General features: G+C 36.2%; 1 protein-coding gene and 1 non-coding gene across 5 annotated transcripts; both read left to right on the top strand.

The window, feature by feature from the left end:
* Window positions 1-11,208: 11,208 nt before the first annotated feature.
* On the top strand, window positions 11,209-19,797 carry LOC149166301 (uncharacterized). 4 transcript variants are annotated; one of them, XM_089432533.1, is made up of 6 exons: window positions 11,209-11,591; window positions 12,058-12,541; window positions 13,157-13,282; window positions 16,956-17,043; window positions 17,208-17,367; window positions 17,478-19,797. In XM_089432533.1, exons 2-6 carry the CDS (start codon window positions 12,488-12,490, stop codon window positions 17,485-17,487), a joined length of 438 nt encoding a protein of 145 aa, XP_089288659.1. In that variant the 5' UTR covers window positions 11,209-11,591; window positions 12,058-12,487; the 3' UTR covers window positions 17,488-19,797. The 4 variants fall into 4 exon arrangements, with proteins under 4 accessions (XP_089288659.1, XP_089288657.1, XP_089288656.1 ...); XM_089432531.1 differs by having other exon boundaries at window positions 11,210-11,591; window positions 12,058-12,139; window positions 12,449-12,541; window positions 17,208-19,797; XM_089432530.1 differs by having other exon boundaries at window positions 11,210-11,591; window positions 12,058-12,338; window positions 12,449-12,541; window positions 17,208-19,797.
* LOC149166302 (small nucleolar RNA snoR135) lies at window positions 14,116-14,250 on the top strand. Its single transcript, XR_016261052.1, has one exon. It is a non-coding gene; the product is annotated as a small nucleolar RNA snoR135 (small nucleolar RNA).
* Window positions 19,798-24,675: the final 4,878 nt, after the last annotated feature.

The following is a 24,675-nucleotide window of genomic DNA, read 5'->3' as shown; positions in this document are numbered from 1 at the left end:
CCTTCCACTGAACTCCTTTACTTCTTACCACAAATGCATAGTTCATGAAAGCATCCTTGTCTTCATCCTCTGAGTTTGCCTACCTCTTTCCAAGTTGTTGATTACCTTCACCCTTAATCTTTTTACAATTTGTACAAATAACACTATCTTCAATTTTTTGTTGTGCATCAGTCTCTACCAACCTCTCTTTAAGTTCTTGGTTGTCCTCTTTTCCTTTCTTCTCCACAACCTTTAATGGATTAACTATACCTTCTTGGACTAAATTCTCTTTATAAATTTCTGTTCTACCATCTTCCATAGTACACTCTTTAGTAAGAGTCCTTTCCATTAATGTTCCACTATGTCCTTCCAAGACAATTTTTTGTCCATTAACTATCAATACAGGTTCATAATTCTTGAATAAAAACTGAAGAGATAATTCCATTACTTCAAGTTTTTGTATTGCACATATACTCTTGTTTGCTCCTGTCATAAGGTTATCTTCATACCTCTTTTCTACTTCTAGTTTTGCAATCTGCAATTTCCTTTTGTCTTCAGACTATCTGCCATCTTTTTGCCAAGTCTTACTGGATTCATCATCTTCAACCTCCTTAGTAGTATTCAACATTTGTCCATCTTTAGTGTATTTAAACACATGTTCAATCAAGGACTGTTCTATTACATTCATCTCTTCTAACTGCTTCATTTCATCAGCAACCTGCATAAACATATCTTCTAAATGTTTTTCATCACATGCATACATACACAAATCATCAGTTCCAAAAATACTAAGCTCCTTTTTCTTTGATGTTTCAATCATCACATCTCTCTGCTGATTCCTTCCTCTGCAAGGTAAACCTCTTGCTCAGGTCTACAATAGCTATCTTCCATTTCTAACTCAACTTCTTTGAGTTCTTCTCTTAATTTGATATACATTCTCCTCTTTATCTGTTCCTGCAACAACTTCCACTTTATCTTATTTCTTTTCATAGTCCAACCATACCTTTGATCCTCTTCACATTTTTCTAGCAGCACTATTATGGCATCCATACTTGCCTTCAGTTCTACAATTTCTCTGTCAAATATCTCTTGACTCATCTTCTCTCCTTTGCCATTTTCCTTGGCATATTTCTTTCTTCTGTTGTGGCTTCTCTCTGAACCCCTGCTATGAATATCAATAGTCATTTCCTCGTTATCTCTATGAGCTCCTCACTCACTATGAGTTGCACTAAGCGTGTGCAACAACAAGTCCTCCCTACTGCCTCGTACCTTGAAAATCCCCTCTTTGGACTTGGTCTTTTGGAAAGCACTGGTTCTCTATCTCTAGAACCTCTTGAGAATTCTCTTCTACTCTCTTTAGGCTTACATCCTCAACTCACCTTCTTTGAGAACACCTTAACTATCCTCCCTATCCAACTTTCAGCTGGAATATTTAGGTTCACAACCACTAACACAACTCCTCTCTTTCTTTACACAGTCTGCTACTATGTGTTGCTACCATCACTCCCTTCTCTTATAAAAAAAATTCAAATGAACCAACATCAAAATACAACTCATACCTGATGATATATCTCTTTAATCTTTCACTGGCTTGACAATACACATGCTCCTTTACTTTTCACTGTCTGCACTTCAGTCCTTCTTTCAGCTGAATTTATGTTCTTGCTGAGTACATCCATATTCACTTTCTTTCCTTACAATATCTCTGCTGCAATTTCTTCACTTGCTCCTTTTTCATAGATACTCACTGTAATTTCATTACCTGCTACTTGCATTCACCTACACATATCATTAAAGCTTTAAAACCTACAAGATCCTTCCTAGTCCTATCTTCCTCAAATCCCTTTTCCATAGTCTATCTTGAAATGAGTTTTTTTTATGACAACGTAAATGGGAATCTTTTGGGCTAGCAGGCTTATTATGGGCTACTCAACTACGTACCCATTCCACATTGAGGAAAGAACAGATAAGCGCTTCATTCACCCAGATCTCAATTGTGATTTGTAGAGCTATGCCTCCTCCTTGTCCAAGTCCTCCATTTTCCTTTTCCCCTTGAGGGCATGAGAAACAAGAGTTGCTACGATGTTAAGGGTAGATCTGAGATTGACAACAAAGCCACTTTACCAACTTCTGAGGGGAAGAAGCAAAGCTCACATCCCTTTCCAGAGCCCCTTTGTAGAATGATGCTAGCCTAAGCTGACTTTACCCAAAGTATGCATATAAAATGCATAATCTATTATGTCCCAGGAATTTCGATAATTCCTGCCTAATCAAACCTTCAAAAATTAACGTTTTAGGCTTCTTCATTAAACCTCATGTGGAAATGTCTCATGTGATTAACCCAAAGTATAAACTTTAATAACTCTTTAATCAGAACCTTATACACCCTTCCTAAACATTGGTTAGTTCTTAAACCCACTCGGATTAACCATACCCTCTTAACTTTGGTCTCGGCTTAACCCAATGTTAACCACACCATGGTCTCAGACTTGGTTAAACTCGACTTAAACTTTTAATTCATTAATCCCACTTTATTTCTATTATAATTATCCTATAATAGAAATATACCATAAACCACTTAACCTTACCTTTCCGCCTTTCCACGGCCTTGGCAAATTTACCGATGCTCACATTATCGCATTCAACCTCCACCATTGATTTCACTCCACCAGATCAACGATTATTGCGCATTCTCCAACTTTAATCCATTCACTCGTCGAAACTCAAATAAAATTAACCCGCATTGATAAACACATCGGGTCTGCCTGGAATGTTAACCTGCATGCACCTATGCATGCGATTACCATCCGATTAGTCCACCAATGGATGGTCCTGATCACTGGAACTCAACGAAGATCTAACCCTACTATATAAACTCTCATTGGGTCTGATTTCCAAATTAAACCATGTGCTTATTTGCATGTGATATACATCTGATCACTCTTTCAATAGATGGTTCGATCACCTCTGGACTTCAACTAGATTAAGTTATTGTTCATAACTTCATTGGGTCTATTTTTCAATTACCACTTACAATTTTGAGGCCGCGTGAAAACCACTTCCACCTACGAAAACCACTCCGTCCTTTTTCCAACACGTAGCTTAATCTCCGCCGCTCATATTCTTAACTCCATTCTACAAGACTTAATCCTGGCCACTTATTACGAACAATCCCGTCCGTTGATCTAGTTGATCTAATGCTCGTGTGCACATTTACTTCATTCCTTCGTGCCTTTACTTTCTTCACATTTACGTGGTTTCTCAAGGTTCTTCTGTGGTTTCGGGTTTCTCCAGGGTTTCCGGTCTTTGTTTGTTCTGCAACACAACTCCCTCTTTGACTTAATCCTTCTGCTTAGGTTCTTCTTGAGCAATTACCCCACTCAATGTAGGGACTGTTGAAGTTTATAAGTTTACTTAGTTTAGAAACCGTTCATGCACTTTTTCTGATTTATTCCTACCTACTTGTTAATTTTCTTTAACAAGTTATTTACAAAGTAAATACTGAAAATAAACACCAGTGCATGCTCAACATATTATAGGTTAGAAACTAAAACAAACAAGAACAAACACACCATATGACACCATTATTTTTGGACCAATGTCCCTGTAAAAACCTAGTGCGGGAAAACCGGTGTAGCTATCTGAGGGTTTTATTATTAAGCAATATCATAGTACAATCTGGGTGCCGAAACTGGCCTACCTAACATAGAATTTCCTTAGCAGCTATACCTCATAGTTTGAGATAAATCTCCTGGCTGAAACCCTAGAAAATCCTTCCGGCAGCTCCTCAGCTCAAAACTGCTCTACAACTCTAATGTCTACCCAATCTGGACTGCGTCAGCCCCTCTCTATCTCATGCTGGCCCTGCGTCAGGCTTTCTTGCCCTGCGTTAGCCCCAGGAGGCAGTGCATTAGCTTTCTGGGCCTCTATGTCAGACAGGCTGGCCTCTTTGGTGCTCTGCACAACACTTGGCCACCTCTATGTGGCCCTGCGTGAGCCCTTGCTCACTCTACGTCACTCTCCTTGGTTATTGTTCTACTCTCCCGACACAATCTCTATCTTCTCTATTTCTCTGTACTCAATGCCCCTCAGCTGCTCTCCCAATCACTGATTCTATCTCTCTTAGCAAACACTGCTCTAGAGAATAGAATGACTGATCACTTTGGTGTGATCTCCAAGTGACCCTGAAGCCTCCTCTTATACTTTTCCTGTTGATGATTCAATGGCCAAGATTAAGTCCCTAATCAATGGCTAAGATTAGATCTGGCTTGATCCATGTCTTTTGGACCACTCTAATACAAATTCATATTAATACACATTAATATTTTATTTTTCCTAAGTTTAAACTTAGGGACTCCATTAAAAATATTAAGTATTTTAATATCTCCTGATCTATTTAGAATTTGCCCAAACCCTTTCTTGGTATTGGAGATCTCATGTGGCCCAACCTCTCCACCAAATTTAGTGGCTAGAGCACATCCAATGCTACCCAAAATCAACACTCCCTCTTAGTGAGGACTGTGCTCTAACAATACTCCTCACTGAGTATTACTCTGATCATCCAACATCGGTACCTGTGTTGATGCTAGGCCTTCCTAGCCAACATCCTCTGCACTATTGCATCCTGCACTGCTACCCATGGTTCTGCCATTGCTACTACAAGATCTGTACGACAACTCCCTTTGCATCCATGCTACTGTTGATCCTTTCACCCAGCACTGCATCTGCACTACACCTCCTCTCATTATGTTGCATCGTTCTGCCCACTGCTACACTACAACTCAGTTACTGAGAAGTAAGTAACTGATCTCCCAACTGACCTCCCTATTGGGCTAGAAACACCCATTGATGTTGAAGCTCCCTCTACCGCTAAAAAGTGCTCGGTCTCTCTAACCTCGGCGTTGCTGCAACAACTCCCTCCATCTCGCACTGTTTCACACCTCGTTGTGCCTTCCTGCACTCGTGCAACACTCCTACGCCTCTCGCACTGCTGCAACTTGCTAGCTTTGTGCTGTCTCAGGACTCCTGCACTATAGCTCTCTCTGCCGCTCCATCTGCATCCATCTCTACCCACTCAATCAATCCTGCTACTCCTCGTCGAGGGCTCCCATAGCAAGGTCTAATCCAAGAGGCTGGGTACCTCAAGGATCCTGCCCCTCATCGCTTGTAGTCCATCGGACTACAGCTCAATGTCTCCCAACTTCTACTCAAGTGGTGTGTGAGTACTCATGGCACACAGAATGGACAAGATCTTGGCCTTCTAGTTGGATGCCTCATCCAACCTGTCCTGTTCCCTCAACCCATTCATGGCCATCTCTTTGCTCTTCTTCTCGACTCCTCCGATTCTCTCTACTTCCCTCCTGAAAGTCCTCTGTTTGACTCCTGCTGAGTCTCTCTACTTCCCTCCTATAATTCCTCTGTTCGACTCCTGCTGAGTCTCTTTACTTCCCCTCTGGAAGTCCTATGTTCGACTCCTGCTAAGTCTACTTCCCACCTCAAAGTTCTCTATTCGACTCCTACTAAGTCTACCTCCCATCTGGAAGTTCTCTGTTCGACTCCTGCTGAGTCTCACTACTTCCCTCCTAGAAGTCCTCTATTCGACTCCTACTGAGTCTCTCTTCTTCCCATCTAGAAGTTCTCTTTTGGACTCCCTCTGAGTCCTAATTTCCCTCCTGGAAATCCTTCTTCCGTTATCGAGATGCCCCCTACTCTGATCATCTTATGTAACCGCACCACTGATTCAGGTTCATTGGCTAGAAACCCTCGGTAGCAACTCCTCTAGACTTTCTTTGTCAAGTACTGTTTTGACTACAGTACCTCACCAGTTCCACTTTGCAATATTCTCGCAGCCTTCTAAACCCAACAACTTAAAGGTGAGAGCTCCTAGGCTCTGCGTAGTCCTGACACCAACAACTTGGCCTTCTCAGCCAACTGTGTCAGTCCTCCCAACTACTGCATGGCTCTACTTGAGGATTCTTTTGCCTTCCTTAGCCTCTGCACTGCCTCTTCCTGGCTCACCCTTGATGATGCAGGCACTACGTCACCCTTCCTTGTTGCTGCTCTACTAGAAACAACTTCTGTCACCTTGGGACAACTATTTTCTGCTGCTATTTCTCCACTCAGCTGACGCCCTTTAGTCCTCCTATGATCTGCAATCACCCTTTGATACCATGTTGAAGTTTCTAAGTTTACTTAGTTTAGAAACCATTCATGCACTTTTTCTAATTTATTCCTACCTACTTGTTAATTTTCTTTAACAAGTTATTTACAAAGTAAATACTGAAAATAAACACCAGCGCATGCTCAACATATTACAGATCAACAACTAAAAGAAACAAGAACAAACACACCACATGACACCATTATTCTTGGATCAATGTCCCCGAAAAAACCCAATGCGGGAAAACTGGTGCAACTATCTGAGGGCTTTCTTATTAAGCAATATCAGAGTACAATCTGGGTGCCAAAACTGGCCCTATACCTCACAGTTTGAGATAAATCTCATGGCTAAAACCCCAGAAAATACTTTCGACAGCTCCTCAGCACAAAACTGCGCTGCAACCCGAGCGTCTACCCAATCTGGACTGCGTTAGCCCCTCTCTGTCTCACGATGGCCCTATGTCAGCCTTTCTTGGCCCGCGTCAGCCCCAGGAGGCCCTACGTTAGCTTTTTGGGCCTCTACGTCAAACACACTAGCCTGTCTGGTGCTCTGCATAGAACTTGGCTGCCTCTATGGCGCCCTGCGTGAGCCGTTGCTGGCTCTATGTCACTCATCTTGGTTGTTGTGTGGCTATTTCGGCACAATCTTTGTCTTCTCTGTTTCTCTGTACTCAATGACCCTCAGCTGCTCTCCCAATCACTGATTCTATCTCTCGTAGCAAACCCCGCTCTAGAGAATAGAATGATTGATCACTTTGGTGTAATCTCCAAGTGACCCTCAAGCCTCCTCTTATACTTTTCCTGTTGGTGATTTAACAGCCGAGATTAAGTCCCTAATCAACGGTTAAGATTAGATCTAGCTTGATCCATTTCTTTCGGACCACTCTAACACAGATTCATATTAATACACATTAATATTTTATTTTCCCTAAGTTTAAACTTAGCGACTCCATTAAAAATATTAAGTATTTTAATATCTCCTCATTTGTTTAGAATTTGCCCAAACCCTTTCTTGGTATTGGAGATTTAATGTTCCGATACCTCTCCACCAAATTTCATCACTAGAGCACATCTGATGCTACCCCAAAGCAACAGGAACTTGCTGCCTCATAGCTTTTCTTGCTTTTTATTAATTCGATTGACATTTAATAGAAAAACATTTAAAAAATAAAATAAAAAAGCATTTAGAGTTGCACGTTTAAATTAAAACCCTAAATTTAGAAAGGTGAAACTACATAGAAGGTTTAATACCTACCCGACATTTATCAGTTTGGTTGTAGATGCTTTGCTTTAATTTCAACAAGCTTAATAAAAATGTAAATGGTTTAGAGTTTTGTGGAACAGGATAACACTAGGAACACGTTCTAATAAATATTAATGAAATTTTAATTTTTTGAAATTAAAAATAATTATAATACTATTTTTGATAGGGTGTTATTATGGATGTGATGGTTTTATAGGAGGTTGTGTTATTTTCTTGCCAAGTGTAATTTCTCAATTAAGTCATTGTGGGTGTTGGTGGGTAATCTTCACTTGTATGAAGAGTTGTTGTTGAAGAATAAAATTGACATTGGTATCTATATCGAAGAGTGCAGTCTAATTTTTCTTATTGTTTGTTGACAATGTTCTTACTTGTTATGGGTATAATTTTCCAATTATTGGTCTTGAGTAACTAGTTTAGTAGGTCTGCTCAATTTTTATGTATACATGTGATATTGTGGGTAAGTTTCTAGTCATCGAGGGAAATTTATGTTGGTTGATCATCAGTAAGTCCTAATTGTTTTAAGATTCTGAATTGTTCAGAGTCTGGTGGTCTAACTTCGAGAAAGTTTTTTCTCTTATAGTATTGTCGAAATTTTCTAGGTCTGGTGTCACTTGGTGTCAGTACACTATTAGGACTTGGTATTTTTCTCTCTCTATTATTTCAGTGCATAGGTAAGTCTTATTATTTGTTAGGGAGTTGTAGAATCTTGTGTGTCATGGTTTTCGGCTATAGTGAGTTTGAGAAATTGGTGGACTTTTCACTAGTAGTGTGCCAATTAGGTGATGATATAGTGCTTTCCAGGTCTAGGGATCAAGGTACCATCTCTAGTCCTTATTGTTCTTTTATAGGCTGAGGGTCTTTCAATTCTTGTCATAAGTGCTCCCTCTCAACAACGCTCATGCCTCATAGATAGAGAATTAGTAGAAAGAGGGGTGGATGAAGAATTTTTACAGTATGGAAGAAAAGGGTTCGTCCTTTAGCTTATGAATCTATGGTTACTTTATTTATTGTGGTTCCTCGAGAGGTGAGGAATGAAATTCTTTTGTTGCAATGTAAAGAGGTATGGGATGACCCTTATCATTCATTGTCTGAATTGGTTAGCAAAGATATCAAATGGGTTCCTGCCCCTGGAAAATTCAGGAGTAGGTGGTTACATTTTCTGAATTTATGGCTTTACATCAACAAATGCCTACCTTGTTGCAAGTGATTTTCAAATACAAGCAGGTCGAAAATTACAATTTCTTCTCCTCATTGTAGGAAATTAAATGCGTGCATTGTAATCAAAGGTTTTCCTTAAACAATATGGATTCTCATTTACATCATGTAGATGGATTTATTGTAAGTGATTCTACCTCTAGTGACCTCATGAACCCTTTAGATGATATTGCTCAATCGCCAACTACAATATCTTCTTCTGGTCATTAATAGAGATGGCAAACTTACATGTATTTTTGTAGTAAATTTTGGCATGTAGACTCTAAGGCATGGCTTCTTCATGGGGTTCCTCATTATGTTTTGGTTCAAAATTACATTGTTCAGGAACATATTTCAGGGTTGAGAGTCTAGTTTATAATGTGGAGAGTTATTTCTCTAACAAGTTTTTTGGTTATCACTATGGATTAGATGGTGTTTTCGATGGATCTGTGCATCTATGGATGGATATGTGTTTTCATGGTTGGCTCTTTTAGCTTCTTGTTTGTCTAGGATCTGAATTAATGAGGTGAGGTTATGGCTCTTCTCGATGTGTTTTTGAGATGGTTGTGGTTTACCTGGAATTGGATATGGATCTGTGCATTTATGTTGGATGGCCCTTTGTTCCTGTGGGATTCTATGCATTATGAATTTATCAGAGATTTACCTTTGTTATGGATTTTTGCACATAATGGGCACATCCTCCTTGTTTTAAGGATCACTAGTACTACTATTATTTGGGTTATGCTCTGAGATTGTGAAAATATATTGTTTAGGAGATGCAATTTGCCTTGGTTGATTTATGGTTCTAGAGACGTTAGGTCATGTTTGCACCTTATGCTTCATTATGTTGATTTATGTTCCTAGAGAAGGGCGTTATACTTTGGGGCATCCTGGCACTATGGTTTTCAGCCTTTTTTATGTATCTATGGTGAAACTGGACTTTATAAGATTTGCAGTGTTATATTTCATTTAACCAAAGAGAGCAATATTGCTCTATGACTTTGTTGTATGTGGGTGTTAAATTGAAGAGAGAAGGCATCCTGGCACTATGGTTTTCAAATTTGTTTATGTATCTACGTGAAACTGGACTTTATAAGATTTGTGGTGTTATATTTTGTTTAACCAAAGAGAGCAATATTACTCTATGACTTTGTTGTATGTGGATGTTAAATTGAAGAGAGAAATACTACTCTATGACTTTGTTGTGTGTGGGTATTTGAGATCTTTGAATTTCCCATGTATCGTTGGGTGAAATCTCAAAAAGAGAACTTTGTGACCTTATTTTGTTAATGAAATCTAAGAGTTTTAATTTAGTAATAATAACAATAATAAAACAAAATATTGACTCAATTAATATTAAACAAAAATAAAAATATTAAATTAATTTAATTTAATTTTATATACTCTATTTTTTTATTAATAAAATAAAAAAATTCATAATATATATATATATATATATATATATATATATATATATATATATATATATATATATATATATATATATATTTTATATAATAGTAATTCATATTATTAGACTTAATATTTAGAACATATAATTAATAAGTATATAAAACTCAATAAATTTAATTAAAAATAAAATATTTCCATATAAAATATAAAATATTTTTAATAATTAAAAAAATAGGTATTATATTTTAAAATTTTATATTTAAATTTAATTAATAATCATATAAAATTAATACCTAGAAAATTTACCTATTTTTCTTTATATGTAAATACCATGCATTAAGAACTTAAATTATAAAATTATAAAATGTGTCCAAAAGAATACCATCTATGTGTAACTATATATATTAAGATTTTAATTAAATTAAAAATAAGGATATATTTATATATAGAGATGTGAAATTTATAAAAATATAAATAATATTATTAAGAATTAGCATAGATTCATTTCAATTATGAATCTAAGTTTTAATTGGAATTAAATTTCTTAACATATTGACTTTTCATTAAATTTTGTACTCTAAAATGTATTTGCTTTTTAAGAAATTTAATTTGATTTGGTAGTTTGTAGATCTTGAATTTAGATAAATATATTCTAATTAATATTTACAAATTAGTATCTATAGGATTTTGGATAGACGGTCATGAGATGCTTGGCGAAAGCACTCCTTGATGTGAAGTCAATCACTCTGCTAAAACACTCCTTGCTGTGAAATCAATTATTCAATTTCCTTATCGTAAATAACTCATCTCTTTGTTATAAAAATAAAAACTTTCTCACGAATCCATTTGTTATCCCTCAGCCATCCATGTGCTCAACCGAAAGTGCAGAAATGAGGCTGAGCACTTCCAGTTTCTCCATGGAATAATCTTTCCATGTGGCATCACGTTGGCCCCATTGCTGGTAGCTCAAGATCTCAGAACGATCATAGGTTGTGGTTTGAATTATTTCTCATTCCCTAATTACGCCGTAAGGCGTTCCCCTCTGAAATCAACCTCCCCAATTGCCTTTCTGTCATAATCTTGACCATTAGATGTGTTGTTAGACGATTAAATGTTTTTCCACCGTTAGATGCTATCAAGGCAACTAAATCGGTTCAGTGGCTCCACTGGGAGCATCTAACCCTAAGACTATTCATTACCTGTAACAACTCGGTTCTTTTGTTTTCTTGTTTTCTTTAATCTGGTAATTCTCTGTTTCTTTTCCTGCCTGCAGGTCCTGGGGTTGTTCTGCAATTCAAGGACTTCCAGCACCGAGGAAAGCACTTCCCATTTCTTCTTTTTCAAATACCTGTCTCTGGAACACCGTCGAGTTGGGTTGCAAACTCACAAGCCCTGCCGATGACAGGGCCTATGCAATCTGCCCATGCTTCAGGGCATCTTCAAGTAGGAGCTCACCGTCAATCTCAGACTATGAAATAATGCAAAAGAGGATTCCAAAAATCATCAAATTTTATTTTGCATTCCAAAATCCATCAAATTCCAGCAAATTTGTCGCGGTAGTGGATCCAAGCATTTTTCATTGGTAAGATGGATGGATTTTGTGCTCTGTAGGTCGGCCGTCTCCGTCCATGGCTTTTAAAATGTTCAATCAAAGTTCTTCCTCTACGACAATATAATGTGGATTCATATTTGAAGAAGAGGATTTTCTCAATGGTTTATAGCTTTGCTGGAGATTGGCGAGAGGAGGATTCGAACCGGCGTCAAAGGATCCATTTATATTGGAGATCCGTGTTCTGCTTTTTGATAATGGATTTTGTTGCATTTTTAAAATCTTGCAGAGATTTTGTTTGCTTTAATTTCAAGCGAGGATATTGTCATCTTTCTCATATGTTTTGGATATCTTCTCTGATTTAGCTGTTATTTGGGTTACGTAGGTTTGGATTTTTTTGAAATTTTGCAATTGATATACCTAATTGAGCTGAAACCCCAGCTGTGGTGGATATTCGCCGGTAATTTGTGGCCTTTGACGTCGGCTGCTTTTATAACAGGGTTTAATCCGTGTCTTTGAGGTCCCCGGCATCGCTTCTCGTCGAGAGATTTGGCTGGTGGTGTTCCAGGGCGGTGAAATCGGCAAGTTTGCCGTTAGCCATACATTTTGTCATTATTTGGGGAATTTAGACCGTGAAAAGTGCAGTAGGGAGATTAGGTCCCGTTGGTAGAAATTTGGTTTTTTTAGAGCTTGAATTGCCTTTTTTGAGATCAAACCTTTGTTAAGGTTAATTGTGCTTTTTGAGATTTGCGAATTCGGCACAGAATACCAGACAACCTGGTGGGTTTGTCTTGGGTTTAAGAAGTAATGGTTGTTTCAATTTATTGAAGGTCTATTATTTGTTGTAGTTTCATTTTTTTGCTGAGTTTGCTTGGTTGGATTTGCTGTAGGTGATTCACATACTCAAACTGATACAATAAGTCCCAACAATGGTCTTTCCCATCCGAAACCTAGAGGCAAATCTTACAGTGGGATTCTCACAGGTAATCATGGATTCTATGTACAAGGAATTTAATTAATTGCAGTGGGCATTTGATGATGAACATTTGGTGATGAAGTTCTTGGTTATGACCCTAACATATAAGAGAGGAAGCTTTTTAATTATGTAGTAATTTTTTTGGGATTGGAGTTGATATAGATTTATCTAATCTTTAATAAGATAACTTTATTTAGAATCAGGGTAAAACTCTCAACCTACCTAAAAGGGTTCAAACTCTGAACATACTTTAAAGAAGGTAACAATAAAGAAGATATACTATTCTTTCTGACTTTTTTATATCTAGGATTTCAAAAATATTTTGTAATCCTATGGACAGGAGGTAGATCAATTGTCTGAAATAGCTATCTAGGATTTCAAAAAAAAATTGTAATCCTATGGACTGAAGGGAGATCAATTGTTTGAAATAGCTCTCGCTAACAAATACGCGATCTTGTATAAATAAAAAGAGAGTACATATATAGATCTTCGTTTTTTCTGTTCTTCCTGTTTTGTTTTTCCCTTTTAATCCTTTACCGATTTTATCCATTTACTGGAGGAAAAAAATACCTGGTCACAATGTGTCTGTCTGATTTAGACTGGTAATTTTTTGTTTCAATAGCTATCGAATGCTGGAGGAAGGCTTATCATTGCAACTGATGGTGTTTGGGATGCATTGAGCTCTGAGAAGGCTGCAAATTGTTGCCGAGGCTTGCCAGCAGAACTTGCTGCAAAACAAATTGTTAAGGTACCTGTTATCCCCTTTAACACACTTTGGTAAAAAATTGACAGGCTAGGAATTGAATTGAAAACTTGCCCTTTAAACAAGTGTTTGCTCTACCACTAACCTGTGTGGTGCTTTGTGATAGGTACCATTAGCAGTTTGATCTAAAGGTGTTGATTGCAACCTTTGACATATATGTGCTATTGGTGAATAGGGTTGAAAATGTGGGTCAAAATCTCTTCATATTTTTGGTATTTGTCACAATTATTGGGTGGTGTGAAGTGAAAACTATGTTGATTGTGTTGGAGTTTATATCAGATTCTATCATTCTTGTAGTGTATCTGCTATTAGTGTATGCATCACCTATGAGTGAACTTTGTTGGAAATTACGAAGTTCTGTTTTAGGTTTCTGCTATTGGTTATCAGGGTTCTATACTTAATTGGAATGATTCGGCAGGCGAAGAGGCTTTTCACCTTGCCAAGGAAAGATATTGGGCCAAGTATAGTGGGCATTCCTGTCACTCTCCTCCTCCTGACCCCGACATATACATTGATGTGATTGATTGTAATGCAGAACAACAGTTAGATGTTGATTTTCGAGACAGAGCTGACTCTGAATCAGAAAATCTGGACATTGAAAAGCTGCCAGATAGAGGTCAAGAGACACTAATTCCATTCGATATTAAGAGTCATTCAACTGAGATTCAAGAGAAAGAAAGGCCATTTGGACTTGGGTATTATGTTTCTGGCTCTTGCAGCTATACACATATTTGTAATGTTGTCGATCTTTATATTGTTGAACCTTAGTTACTCGATCATTACAAACTGACATTGGTAACTGCAGGAATCAATAGTTCAAGGCAGGTCCTGTGCGTGCATAGCACTCTGCATGGGCATATTTGCTGAAGTAGCTCTGCAAAAACAATTTAGGGAGAATGTGCAGTCGAGTTTTAATGTCAATCGATTCGTTGACAATCATTTCCCCAATAGTCATACCATCAACCAAACTCATCTATTACTTGCAATGCTTGGAGTTGATGATGATTTGGTATCAAACAGTAGTCCAGATCAAAGTGTAGATCTTGTAGATGAGAGAAAAACCTTGGAAGATTATTTCTATGGACGTTATAGCCGTTCAACAAGCTTTGATTGATTTAAATCTACTTCTCTAAGCTTCATAATTTTTCTTACTCCTTGCTTCTGTAAAAGCTTCAATATTTTATATTTGGTGTATTACTGTGAGCCAATGTCACTACTTAGCTGTGTTCAATTTCAATCACTCTGCATATTGGCTGAAGCTGTGTCTGCAAGATAGAATTGATGAAAATATATATGCATGTCCTACGAGAAACATGAGAGAAAATTAATAAACATAGCAAATCCTTGGGTATGGGCTTGTGACTAAATAGATACTAGCCGTAGGTCTCAGATTGCATTCCAAGGGTCAAAAATATGAGCTAAGCTGCCTGCCAGTATCATCCAGTCTGAGCATCAATAGCAGTGTCAGTCAGTCTACAGTATATGATTTAAAATTGGTGTTGGCTCATCGGCAGCATAGGAAATCATAGCATCCACCCTCCGGAACAAGAAATAAATACTAGAATTCAGATTTAGACCAGCAGACATGTTAGTACCAGAGCAAATGAGAATGCTATTATACCTGCAAATGAAAATGCTATTATACCTGAGGACTTTACCTGCAAATGAAAATGCTATTATACCTGAGGAGTTTTGGCCTTCAAAAGTCAGTAAGTAAATCATCTCGATCACAATTGTTTTTTTTCTTCTTTATTATGGTGAATAGGTAATTTGTTGGAGTAATTTGGGCTAGACCGCTAAAGATTAAATCTAGTAGCTACCTACTCCTTAAACCTTATCACAACGGACCAAAAATACCCATTGGATTTGAAACCAGATTGAAGAAATAACATCCCATAATACCAACGACTTAACCCTCGCGCAAAAACATCCTCATGACATCATTGTTATAGATATACTCACATCAACCTGAAAACTTCGCCCCTGAACTCGGTAAATCAACTCCATCTCTCAATTGTTAATTGTTATGCATGTCATTATTCACACCAGGCACCTATCAATCATATTAACATAGAAAAGAAGACCTACAAGTAAAAAATGACCTACGGGACACCAAAACTGCTTACCCTAATAAGTGCATCACATTGACTCGACGATTTGCACAGCAAGACCAGCATTGGGATTAGCACATCTTTTTAAAACTTAATTATTTATTTGGAAAAATTGAGAAACAGACCAGAATGGTAAAGAAAAAACAAAGTTATGTTTTTTAGGAAGCGAGCAAAAGAGCAGATCGTACCAAACTTATGTATTGGTTACAAACTATATGCCATAACACAAGAAAAGACAAATAAGCTATATTGAAAAAGCCTGAAAAGGCAAACAGTTTCCCAAAGCAAAAGACTGGTGTTCTTACCAGGGAAATGCTTGCCAACTATTCTCAAAATACTACGACCAGCTTTGTCTGTCCCCTCCACCTTCAATACCTGAAGATCTTCAAGATCAGAATAATCATCTTCCACAAGAGAGACTTGAGAAGAGATGGGTGGTGAACCACATGCATGCCAAACTTTTTGGTTTCCACTTGTTCCTAAAGACCCACAATCCACAACAACTAGGTCAGAGGCCATTGTAACTACACAGGAAGGGATTCCTTGGCAATCTCTATAACGGACCCACCCACTACCTTCAGTGGCTTATAAAGCAGACTCCAATCATCGTTATAGGTTATAATTGTGCATAAAAGCTGTGTCAGAGGACCCAAAACCAGGCTCAATCTTCAAAATACTCGATCCAGCATAGGCCCATGGTTTTGAATTTAAAGGTGGCACAGTTGGGGTTCCCTATGACCGAGCTTATCCATCATCCTTTATGCATGCAGAGATTCCTAAAATGGGGATTTTAGGATATTCCCAGAATCTACCCCATTCAGACCAGACAATTGAACAGTCACACCACCTTCTCTTGTCTTCTTCACATCAAGTAATCAGACAATTGAACAGCCACACCACCTTCTTTTTGTCTTCATTCACATCAATGTTTCAAGATCAGCAAGATCAGAATCTTATCCTCTCTGTATCCTTTTGCGATTAGTGTCGCTGGAAATTACATTAGAGGTGATTTGGAGGAAAAAATTAGTTTTTGATACAAGGATGGAGCCCTCATTCTTCCATCACAATCTTGTTATACTAAACTGAACGATTGCAGTATTATTCATGTTGTTGGCAGACCCCTCATCTTTGTGGATGCTGGAGTCTATATATTAGAATATAATAAAGGAATGGACAGGAAATAACGATGGAAGAAAGCATTTCCAGTCATGATATCTAAAAATAAATGCATTTCCAGTGAAATTTGTTGGAAATTACGAAGTTTTCTTTTAGGTTTCTACTATTGGTTATCAGGTTAAAAAGAATAGTTTTGTATGCATCACCCATGAGTGAACTTTGTTGGAAATTAGGAAGTTTTCTTTTAGGTTTCTGCTATTGGTTATCAGGTTAAAAAGAATAGTTTTGTGTTATTTGTTTCTGGTATGATTAAAACTACTATTTTTTAAATTATGCAATTCCTTTGTGGGTCCTTTATTGGTGGACAGGGTAGTGATGATTATGTGTATGATATCTTATCTCAGTCTAACTCTGATTAGTCATGTTATCAGAATTCTGGAAACCAGCTGTACCCTCCTCGGAGAAGGAGTATTGCGAATCTGTTGGTCTACCATGGAAAGAACTTTGCAAGGCAAAAAAGTACGTAAGTTGTTACGATTCTATACTTAATTGGAATGATTCGGCAGGCGAAGAGGCTTTTCACCTTGCCAAGGAAAGATATTGGGCCAAGTATAGTGGGCATTCCTGTCACTCTCCTCCTCCTGACCCCGACATATACATTGATGTGATTGATTGTAATGCAGAACAACAGTTAGATGTTGATTTGCCAGACAGAGCTGACTCTGAATCAGAAAATCTGGACATTGAAAAGCTGCCAGATAGAGGTCAAGAGACACTAATTCCATTCGATATTAAGAGTCATTCAACTGAGATTCAAGAGAAAGAAAGGCCATTTGGACTTGGGTATTATGTTTCTGGCTCTTGCAGCTATACACATATTTGTAATGTTGTCGATCTTTATACTGTTGAACCTTAGTTACCCGATCATTACAAACTGACATTGGTAACTGCAGGAATCAATAGTTCAAGGCAGGTCCTGTGCGTGCATAGCACTCTGCATGGGCATATTTGCTGAAGTAGCTCTGCAAAAACAATTTAGGGAGAATGTGCAGTCGAGTTTTAATGTCAATCGATTCGTTGACAATCATTTCCTCAATAGTTATACCATCAACCAAATTCATCTATTTCTTGCAATGCTTGGAGTTGATGATGATTTGGTATCAAACAGTAGTCCAGATCAAAGTGTAGATCTTGTAGATGAGAGAAAAACCTTGGAAGATTATTTCTATGGACGTTATAGCCGTTCAACAAGCTTTGATTGATTTAAATCTGCTTCTCTGAGCTTCATAATTTTTCTTACTCCTTGCTTCTGTAAAAGCTTCAATATTTTATATTTGGTGTATTACTGTGAGCCAATGTCACTACTTAGCTGTGTTCAATTTCAATCACTCTGCATATTGGCTGAAGCTGTGTCTGAAGTTGAGTGGAGTCCATGTAAAGTCCCTTGCCAATTCCTTGTATAAATGTGAAAGCCATTAGTGGTCACTCATTTTAGTGACCCACTTGATCTACTTGGAGCAAACTTTTAGAGAACAAGAACATGATAATAACAAACCTAGGGGCAAAACCTTTTGCTCTGCAAATTCTAGTTGGGGCAAAGGACTACTATCAGGGACCTGTTAGAATAAGCATCATTAATGCTGTACATACATCATTAACCAATTGTATGTATGTCCTGCCTATTGTCTTTCAATGAAATGCATTAGGGTTTGTAGAAATAAGTAGATAAATCAATTCAAATCTCAAAGATAAGCATATTTTAAAAATTATGTTTTCTTGGGGTCCTTAATAAATATAGTTAAAGTCTATAAGCACTTTTTAAGGCATTTCAGCACACCTCGGTAACTAATTTAATCATTTGCACATTTCATGTCTTTTGGTGAGCATTTCTTGTCTTTTGTCTTGTGTTTCTTTGCTTGTTTAAAACTTTTGAACAATTAATATCATTCAACGTTTTTGTGAATTAATTAAAGTCTGGCCAATTTTAGCTGAAGAATCCATTGCTACTGCGTTGTAGCATTTCTTTTTGCATTCTGGTTAGGTGAGGCAGTAAACCTTGGTGCATATTTAGCAATAATGGCCCTAGTGTCTTTTAACTCCTGAATTTATATTTTATGCGACAGCCAAAGAACTTGTAGCTTGTTAATTGAAAAGGAAAACTTAATGTTGGATGATAGAGCTTGACATTATTCTTGTGGTTGATCTCTATCGGATGAGTTTATGATTACACTCCATTGGCTGACATTGGAATGATGGCCATCTTATTTACACTTCATTGGCTCACTGAAGAGTAGAATATGTAAACAACTTAATAGTGATTATTCATAGTGAACCAAAACAAGTTCTAACTGATCTAATAAAATTGAAACTTGAATAGCCACTGTAAACGCTTGTGATAACAAACATTACTTATGAGAACAATAGTGTTTGACAATAGATTTCTAATTAGCAACTTTTTCTTTTCTTTGGATTAATACAATTGTGTCTCTTCTTGTGGTCACTTGTTTTAGTGACCCACTGGTGCTCACTAGAGCTGAAAATTTTCTTGTCCTTGCCTTTGGAGCAATTGTATGTATGTGGAAGGAAAAGCAAGTATGATATCGCTATTGATTTTCCACACCAATGTTATGTACTTTTTCAGGTCTGAAGATGTGTAACTTGTGGTTTAGCTTGGTACATTCTCTTGTATACCACTTTACTTTGACTTTGTCAATATCATAAGTCCAGTGGCAATTTAAGTGTATGTCTGCACGGCAGAACTGTTTGCAGGGCAGAACTGCATTGGGCTTGAACTTTTCTAAAAAATTACATTGTATTTAAAGAAATACGGTGTCCAGATAGCGTAGAACTCCAAACATCAAATCTCTTTGCTCCTTGTAGGCTTGAACCAATATCTCTTTTAGAGAAATTCAACAACTCTAATTTAGCATCCTTGTAGTAGATTATGTTTTGTAAACACAGACTTATCATTGGATTCAGAACAAAGCATGATAAACTGTATCTGAGTTGCTGCTCCTTGAATGTGGACAATCTATGTTTACAAATTTTTATTGAAATTGGATAATTGTGTTGCAAATTTGAATTGTGGCTATGCATAGGTAATGCCTGCTTATATTTTGGCATTTTTTAATTTTCAATTTTTCAATCTGGTTTTTTTTAAATAATCTTTTTCCTGTTAACAGATTTAGTTTATACTCGGTTCGGCCTTAGTAAAGGCATTAATCTATTTTTTATGTGTTTTTTGGGTTCTAGGCATTTAATATAGAATGATGTTTCCTTCCTTTTAGCATTTGGTATGTTATTTATACTGAGGTAAGAAAAGCCCAAAGGAGGCCTTTTTCTATTATGGCCTTGTATATATTTGTCTCAGCTACGAAGGATTAAATCCTTGCTTTTCCATGTGATGTACTGAAATAAAAACTAGCTGTAGAGAATATTGTAGAATGCATCTTGTTGCAAGTCTGTCATGCTAATAATTGAGTATTTGACATTGCACGCTGGGCTCGGAATATACGGTGCAGACAGTATCAAGATTGTTCGCTTGTGCTGTCTGTCAAACTGACATCACACCTAGTGAGGGCATTTCTGTGCATGCTGGCCTTCAGATCAGGATTTTGCAGCATGGGGTCAAAACTTTGTTGATGATATGCATCACCTTTTGCGCATCATAGATCCTACTCTTCGACCAGAGGTTGAAGGAAGGGATGAAATCTCAGTGTCTGTGGGGATTGCATTGAATTGTGATTCTGCTTCCTCTCAAAAGAGACCATCAATGATGGAGGTATTGCATTTTCTAGAAAAAATGCCGTCATCCACAACCGATTAACCAATTCTTTCTTCCTATGTAGCATCCTTGCGTTGACATAAGTCGAACAGAGATGAGGACTAACACCCACATTCCATATTCAATAGCTCTACTTAGCAACAGACAAACTTTGCTGTCAACTCAACGGCTTATGAAATGGCCAGAGTCTTCTTAAAAATTTCAATATTTCTACAATTGAGGATTGTAGCAAAGCTCAGGGATCAAACTTAACTCCATGCTTATGAGGCATCCGCGTTCTCACAGTTTACTTGCAGCTCATTCTCAATTTTAATGGGAAGGTGATATATGGTGTATTGTTGTTGCAGTGGCAGGGAATGGATTTTATCCATTTACTGGAGGAAAAACATCCCTGGTCACAATGTGTCTGTTTGATTTAGACTGGTAATTTTTTGTTTCAATGGCTATCGAATGTTGGAGGAAGGCTTATCATTGCAACTGATGGTGTTTGGGATGCATTGAGCTCTGAGAAGGCTACAAATTGCTGCCGAGGCTTGCCAGCAGAACTTGCTGCAAAACAAATTGTTAAGGTAGAAATACTGTTGAAAAGGATAAGTGATCGATGTCACCATCTTTAAGTTTATTTTCTATCATAGCCTAGCCGGTTTAGCTGTAGGAGGCTTTGAGGATAAGAGGACTTAGGGACGACACTACATGCATTGTAGTGGATTTGATCCCACCTGAGAAATCCGCACCACGAGCTCCAGTTAAGAAGGAAGGCAAATTTAAGAATTGTTTCAGAAGGAAATCCACTGATTCATCGTCTAAGTCAGTTGAAAAGTAGCAAAATATAGACATTGTCCAGGAAATCTTTGAGGAGGGGTCAGCAATGCTCGCTGAAAGGTAGATAGCCATTTCCAGCTTAGCATCCTTGCAGTAGATTATGTTTTGTAAACACAAACTTATCATTTAAAATTGCAAAGGGAGTAGCCAGAGGCCTGGCTTACTTACATGAAAGGAAGTTTGTTCATGGAAATATTAAGCCAAGCAACATCCTTCTGGGCTTTGACATGGAGCCATGCATAGCAGATTTTGGGCTAGAAAAGCTACTGGACACTGTCAATGTCAAGTATAGTAGCTCTACTATCCACCTAAGGAACCTTGAAGGTATATTTTCAGGGAGCAAACGATGAGAGGTTGTATCCTCCATGGTCACTCTAGAAATCCTTATAAACCCATGTAAATATGGTCTTTGATTAATATAAAACCTTAAGTTACAAAATTTCTCTCTCTCTCTCTCTCTATATATATATATATGTATGTCTTATTGATAACCAAATATGTATATATTATTTAGACGTATCTTTCTCTCAATTATAAAATCTCTTAGATTTTCGGCCAATCTTGCTTTAAATTATAAAAAATTGTGAAATATTGGTGAATCTTTTGTTAAAATATTAGACCTTATAAATAATAGGAAAATATTTTCTACTAAAATATAATTTACTCATTTTCCACACTAGGGAAAATATGCCTACATGCCTACTTTTCATCATCTAATAGGTTTTTATGATGCACTCCTGCAAATCTATTTGTTTGTTTTGATCCCTTTTACAACAAAGGTCATGTATGTGTTAATCTAACCTCCACTTCCCTCAATCTTGGGAGATATTAATGTGTGCACTCTCACTTCATGAATATCAACTCTAGTAATTAAATTACATCCATATCCTTGAGAGCTTGTGTTATCCATGTTGATGTAATTAGATGTAGCCTTAAACCTATTTATTTAAGGAGAAGCACCATTAGGAAATTTTAGGAAGCTTCTCTCAAGAGTAGTAAGTTCCCACAAATTCTATTTTGTATTATTATCGAATAAGAATTGATGTTTATCTTCCTTTTTTATTCAGTGTCCTTATCTTCTTTAGCACATCTCTAAACATATTTAACTACTCTCTAAAATATCTTAATATGTTGTTAACAGGAAATCTATATAGGATTCTTTATAAAAGTTGTTACTACACTTTTCCCAAGCTACCTTATCCTGTTCATTAGCAAGCATCTCTTTTGTAATATTGAGTTATTTGTGGACATTAAAAGCAATTTCCTCTACAAATGCTTCATATTACATGATGCATGATTAACAAATGCTTCTTATTTGTACAAAAAATACACTGGAGATATAAAAGAGTTAAGACACATGATAAATGAAGAGTTTGGTTTTATTTATCTAGATCACAATATCACACATGAAAATTATTTCACCATTTGAAAAACTTATCATTTCTTTATCCACTCACTATATGAGTTCCATTGGGAGTGTAGAGCCTTACAACAATAATATATTAGTGCAATTTTCAAAATTTCATATAATCTACTAATTATCAGCACTAAACTCTTTATAAATGAAGTTGAAACACTAAAAAACGATGCTTGTCTTTTAATTTAAAAGAGAATTATCATGGTAAATTGGTATAAGAATATTAGTAGAAAAAATCACCTAGTTATAAGCCTAAATATTGGCAAAGGCTAATTCTTCATGTGGCATAATCAATTAACCATGTGATCTTGCTACATGATGCAAAAAAAATGACCCATGGATCCTAATACTTTTTAGGGTTCTTTTTCAATTCAATAGGCTTTTCTTCTTCTTCTTCTTCTTGAGATAGTAAAGATAGTGACTCAAGAATGACTCTAAGCTTACTAGATAACCAAATTCTCAACATACCTTGCAATTTCCACACTAGGCACTTACGGATTTTCAAACATCAATGTTTAGATAATAAATAATGGATGGCCATAAAAAAAATATAAACATTAACACCAAAAATAATAATAATCACATGAACCTACTGAGAAAGCGGAAACACATAAGATATCATCTTCACATTGGATACTTTGGAGAAAGGCAATCTTGAGTACCACGATCAAATAAAGAAACACGAAAACACATAAGATATCATCTTCGCATTGGATACCACGATCAAATAAAGAAACACCAGACTACGGGAGAAGTGACTGTTAATTTTTAAAATTTTGATATAAACATTGGTTTTCAAGAGAAATTGCAATTAGCAATGTACAAATTACTGAATAAATAATTACCAATTAAACTTTTAAGTCACGTTTTAAAGGTGCAATTAAGTTGAGCTTTCATCTTGTCATTCAATTGATGGACACTGAATATTAAATATAACATAAATATATAGGAGTAGCATGTGAGTGCTAGTTTTATAAAGAATATTCTTTTTATTATTAATAAAAATATAGATAGTTAGTTTCATTTTAAAGGGTTATAAATATGAGTTATAAATACAAGACTTATAAGGTTGTAAATATTTAAAGGGTTGTAAATATGAGTTATTAATTGTTTTTACTCAAAACCTGATAAATAGCAATTTAGCAATTTATTTTTAATTGAGTGACTCAAATTCAAATTCATGTTTCTTTAGGTTGAAGGTAAACCCACTAAAGTGGAAAAAATTGAGATGCTAATAATTATAGGGATTGTCATCATGGGGTGATAAGAAATTTAATATTAGAAATGCAACAACATAAATGTTCACATCAAATTTAGAGAGATCCACCTTGTTGAATAATGCACACACTACATGGATAATGGATTTCCGCACTTTATGCCTTACGGCGTTTTCTTTGCAACATCTGGTGCAAATGCTAGTTATTACTTCAATGGCAAAGCTGAAGGAACCGATATGACGATAAGCTATAAGGATCCGGGTATCCAAGAGAACTATTACGAGCTCATATTTGTTTGGTCAATCTATTGACCAATTACTCATCGTGATATTTAGATTAATTAATACAAGAGTATTATTATTAAGATTTAATACTAATGGGTTTGTATAATTTTAATTTTAGCTTTGATAAAATTAATTTTAAGATTTAATATTAATCTCGAGCTTTATAATTTTTAGGGTTTATATTATTAATGTTTGTTTGGTTAATCGATTGACCAATTACTCATTGTGACATTTAGATCAATTAATAGAAGAGTATTATTATTAAGATTTAATACTAATCTTTAGGGTTTGTATAATTTTATTTTTAGCTTTGATAATATTAATTTTAAGATTTAATATTAATCTCTTTATTTGTAATCTTTAGGGTTTATATTATTAATGTTAGAGTTTTAAATATTAATTTTAAGATTTTGTAATATTAATTTTACCAATTATAATGTTATTTTAAGGATTTAATATTAATCTCTGAATTTATAATCATATGATTTGACATATTAATCTTAGAGTTTATAACATTTATGTTAGAGTTTACAATATTAATATTAGGGTTTATAATATTAATGCTAAGGTTTGCAATCCTAGATTTTGCAATACTAATCATAAAGTTTATAATATTAATCTCAAGAT

The sequence above is a fragment of the Pinus tabuliformis genome, chromosome 5_1 (assembly GCF_031772625.1).
Source record: "Pinus tabuliformis cultivar Carrire ecotype Pingquan chromosome 5_1, CPIR1, whole genome shotgun sequence".
Classification (NCBI taxonomy): Eukaryota; Viridiplantae; Streptophyta; class Pinopsida; order Pinales; family Pinaceae; genus Pinus; species Pinus tabuliformis.
Note: the sequence above shows the minus strand (reverse complement) of the source record. Positions and strands in the feature narration are given on the sequence as shown.